A 4411-nucleotide genomic window follows, 5' to 3' on the forward strand; every position below is an offset into this window, starting at 1 on the left:
GATCTCTGAGCCCTTTTGATAGCGCTAGAGAGCAGATCATCAATGTGAGCGGTTAGTTAGGGTGACACAGAGTGGTTCCTGGGCATACTCGGCTGTGTTCAGTAAAAGCGAACCGGGTTGTTCCTGTCCAACTGGTCGGACTCCGAGTGGGGGCTGGCTGGGTGGCCGAGACGCAGCACACGAGCATGTTGAAAACGACTCGGTGAAGAACGAAAATAAGTAGAATGCGACATGTAAAATGCAACAAACTTTATTGAATGGGTGGATGGGTACATATCTTTGCATTTTCTATGCTTCTACGGATAGAAGTGGCGCAGGTGCTCGATATTCCATGGGTTGCCCACATCTGTACCTTCTGGCCTCTGTAGGTGGTAGGTTCCGGGAACCACTATCCCACTGACTATAAAGGGGACTTCCCATGGGGAAGACAACTTGTGAGCGCCGGTGTGTCGACTGGATTCGTCGCAGAACCAGGTCGCCGATGTTGAAGTCGCGCTCGTGGACGTTGCGATCATGATAGCACCGGAGCTGCTGCTCATATCTCGCATGTTGAGTGGAGGCTGTTAGGCGGTGCTCCTTTGCTGATTCGATGTCTGTGCATCGAGTCGCTTCGGCTTCATTTTCGTCATAGTTCTGGATGCGCGGAACACCAAAAGCTATGTCCGATGGCAAGGCTGCTTTAGAACCGTACACCATGAAGAATGGCGAGTAACCAGTGGCCCGGCTTCTCTATGTGCGGAGTCCCCAAACTACTCTGGGTAGTTCTTGGAGCCACTTTGCCCCATACTTTTCGATCGGATCAAAAATTCTGGCTTTGAGCCCCTGGAGGATCAAGCCGTTGGCACTTTCATCTTGGCCATTGTACCTGGGGTGCGCCACGGAGGTGTAGTAGACATCGATGCAGCTTTCTTGGCAGTAGTCCCAGAACTCAGAGCCCGTGAATGAAGTACCCAGATCTGTGATGATCCGGTTAGGTACCCCGAATCGATGTGATATCTCCTCGATGAACTCAGCTGCCTTGGCTGCTGTAGTGGCTGTCACTGGCTTGACTTCAATCCATTTTGTGAACTTATCAATCGACACAAATATATGGTTGTATCCGCCGACGGCCGTCTTTAGGGATCCCACCGAGTCGAGTCCCCAGTAGGCGAATGGCTAGGAAGGCGGTATAGTATGTAGGGCCTGAGCCGGGACGTGTTGCTGCTTGGAGAAGAACTGGCACCCGGGACATCGCCTGACGATGACTCGGGCATCGGCCAGGGCCGAGGGCCAGTAGAAGCCTGATCGAAAGGCTTTCCCCACGAGGGTAGAGGTGCCCGCGTGGTTACCGCAGATACCCGAATGGATATCGCTAAGGAGTCAAACTCCTTCGTCCTGTGTAATGCATTTGCACTGGGTTCCTGAGGAAGTAGAGTGCCTGAACAACTCGGTTCCTATGACAACATAGTTGCTTGAACGACGGGCAAGCTTCTCATGCTCCTTTCCCTTTGGATAGCTTTTGTTGTTCTTGATAAAGTCGATGATTGGGGAGCGCCAGTCGGTGTCGAGGGTTAGGACCTGCTGCCCTATGGCCGGGACCAAGTCGGGCTTTGTAAGAGGCTCCTCTTCCATCTTGACCATAGGGCTGTTGAGTGCTTGAACGAACACACCGAGTGGTACGATGGACTGCTTGGATCCAAGCTTGGACAGAACATCGGCCGCCACGTTGTCGTCCCTGGGGACGTGGTGGAACTCCAAACCATAAAACATGGCTTCGAGATTCCTGATCTCCCTGCAGTAGGCGTCCATTTTCTCCTTGGTGCACTCCCAGTCCTTGTTGACTTACTGTATGACGACTTTGGAGTTGCCATAAGCCAGCAGACGCTTGATGAAGAGTGTAACAGCGATCCGGAGACCGTGGATGAGAGCTTCGTACTCAGCAGCGCTGTTGGTAGCCTTGAAAAGTAATTGGAGGACGTATTTGAGTTGTTCACCTTTCGAGGAGATGAAGAGGATTCTAGTGCCAGCACCATCGCGGTTGAGGGCGCCATCGAAGTACATGATCCAGTGCTTGGATCTGGTGTCGGGTGGAGGATCTTAGATCTCGGTCCACTCAGCAACGAAGTCGGCCAACGCTTGAGACTTGATGGTGGACCGCAGCATGAATTCAATCGAAAATGCGCCGAGTTCTACTGACCATTTGACGACTCGGCCGTTGGCGTCCTTGTTGTGCAAGATGTCACCGAGTGGATACTATGAGGCCACATTGATCTTCTGGGCCTGGAAGTAGTGCCGGAGCTTTCTTGACGTGATGAGGATGGCGTACAACAGCTTCTGCACTTGAGGGTAGCGTGCCTTGGACTCGTCGAGTACTTCACTGATGAAGTATACAGGTCGCTGCACCTTGTAGATGTGACCCGGCTCGTCGCGCTCGACGACCAGGACGGTACTCACCACGTTGGTAGTGGCGGCAATGTACAGGAGGAGGACTTCCCCGTCTTCTACTGCTGTCAGGATGGGCGGCAAGGTGAGGAAGTCCTTGAGCTCCTGGAATGCTTTGGAAGCATCGTCGTTCCACTCGAACTTGTCGGACTTCCGGAGAAGTCTGAAGAAGGGTAGGCCTCTGTCGCCGAATCGGCTTATGAACCTACTCAAGGCAGCCATGCACCCTGTGAGCTTCATCAGGTCCTTTTTGCTCCTGGGAGGCTTCATGAACCTGATGGCGTTGACCTTGGTGGGGTTAGCTTCGATGCCCCGGCTACTGACTATGAAGCCGAGTAGTTTTCCGGACGGGACAACGAACACACACTTGGTCGGGTTGAGCTTCCATTTGAATTTCTTGACATTTTCAAATATCTCGGAGAGGTCCGTAATGAACTGATCATTACATTTTGTCTTGACGATGAAATCATCGACATAGGCCTCGGCGTTGCGCCTGATCTGCCCCTGGAGGCATCTCTGAATGGCCTTCTGGTATGTGGCGCCGACATTCTTGAGGCCGAACGTCATGGTGTTGTAGCAGTAGGCCCCGAAGGGGGTGATGAAGGACATCTTCTCTTGATCCGACTCCTTGAGGGCTATCTGGTGGTACCCTAAGTAACAGTCAAGAAAAAAAAGGAGAATGGACCTGGCCGTCGAGTCGACGACCTGATCGATGCGTGGTAGAGGAAAGGGTTCCTTAGGGTAGTGTTTGTTGTGGTCGGTATAGTCAACACACATTCTCCATTCACCATTTTTCTTTTTTACAAGGATTGGGTTTGCCAGCCAATCTGGGTGTGCGTCTTCTCTGATGAAACCGACGGCAAGGAGCCGGGTTACTTCTATCCTAATAGCCTCCTTTCGATCCTACGTGAAGTGGCGGAGCCGTTGCTTGATGGGTTTCGCCTTCTTATCCAGATCTAAGGAATGCTCAGCCTCCTCCGTTGGGACTCCGGGCATGTCAGATGGCTTCCATACGAAGATGTCCCAATTCTCCCGGAGGAAGGAATTGAGCGCGCCTTCCTACGCCAAGTCGAGGCTGGCCCCGTTTACGGCGGTCTTGTGCGGTTCATCGTCCCGGAGGATGATGGTCTTGGTTGCCACAGCTGGCACGAGCTGCGACTCGGAAGTCTACTCCTTGGCGGGGATCTACTGCTGATCCGCCAGAAGGTTCATTGCTGCCTGGGCAACAAGAACCGAGTTCCTGGATCGTTCTAGGGTGTCGGAGAGTTTGATGTTCTTGGCCTCAAGCACGTAGGAGGTCTGCAGATCTCCTTAGACCGAGAGGACCCCCTTTGGAGCTGGCATCTTCAGGAGAAGATATGTGTGGTTGGGGATCGCCATGAACTTGGCGAGGGAGGGTCTTCCCAGGATGGCGTGGTAGGAGGTCTCGAACTCGGCGACCTCGAAGTTGACGTACTCGGTGCTGTAGTTGTCGCGGGTGCCGAAGGTGACCGGTAGAGTGGCCCGGCCGACCGGAGTCGACCCGGCTCCGGGGATGATGCCGTAGAAGGCCTGATCGGATGGGACCAGGGAGGTCATGTCGTAGCCTATGCTCTCCAATGTGCTGGTGAAGATGATGTCGAGGGCGCTGCCACCGTCGACGAGTACTTTGGCCAGGCGGACCTGGCTCACCACCGGGATGACCACGAGGGGGTAAGCACCCAGCCTGGGCAGGTAGACCCAGGGGTCGCGGCGGTCGAAGGTAATTGGCATCTCCGACCACCACAGGGGTTCAACCGGGTGTTTGAACACCAGGTTGACTTCGCGATCATCCAGCTTGAGGTTGCGCCAGCATGATGGATTGCTAGGGCCGCCGTATATGAAGTTGACAGCCCTGTCTTCTTCCTGGGAGTTCCCTGGGGAATCCTTCCTCTGCTCGTCGTCATCTCACCTGGGCGAGTTGCGCCTCCGTGGGCACGCCCGGGTGGTTCTGGAACCACCTGGTCTGTCG

The 4411-nt window shown here is 54.1% G+C and overlaps 1 protein-coding gene across 1 annotated transcript; it reads right to left on the bottom strand.

Moving 5' to 3' along the window:
* Positions 1–729: 729 nt before the first annotated feature.
* LOC120667848 lies at positions 730–1788 on the bottom strand. Its single transcript, XM_039947843.1, has 2 exons — positions 1444–1788; positions 730–1155 (listed from the first exon to the last, which is right to left on the bottom strand). Exons 1-2 carry the CDS (start codon positions 1786–1788, stop codon positions 730–732), a joined length of 771 nt encoding a protein of 256 aa, XP_039803777.1.
* Between the last annotated feature and the right edge of the window lie 2623 nt (positions 1789–4411).

Source organism: Panicum virgatum, chromosome 3N (assembly GCF_016808335.1).
Source record: "Panicum virgatum strain AP13 chromosome 3N, P.virgatum_v5, whole genome shotgun sequence".
In the NCBI taxonomy this organism is placed as follows: Eukaryota; Viridiplantae; Streptophyta; class Magnoliopsida; order Poales; family Poaceae; genus Panicum; species Panicum virgatum.

Excerpts from the sequence above, each read along its gene's own strand:
- LOC120667848 (XM_039947843.1), bottom strand. The coding sequence starts at position 1,788 with ATGGACGCCTACTGCAGGGAGATCAGGAATCTCGAAGCCATGTTTTAT. Across the intron at positions 1,156-1,443 it reads CCCGTCGTTCAAGCAACTAT|CCATTCGCCTACTGGGGACT; the intron begins GTTGTCATAGGA and ends CCGCCTTCCTAG.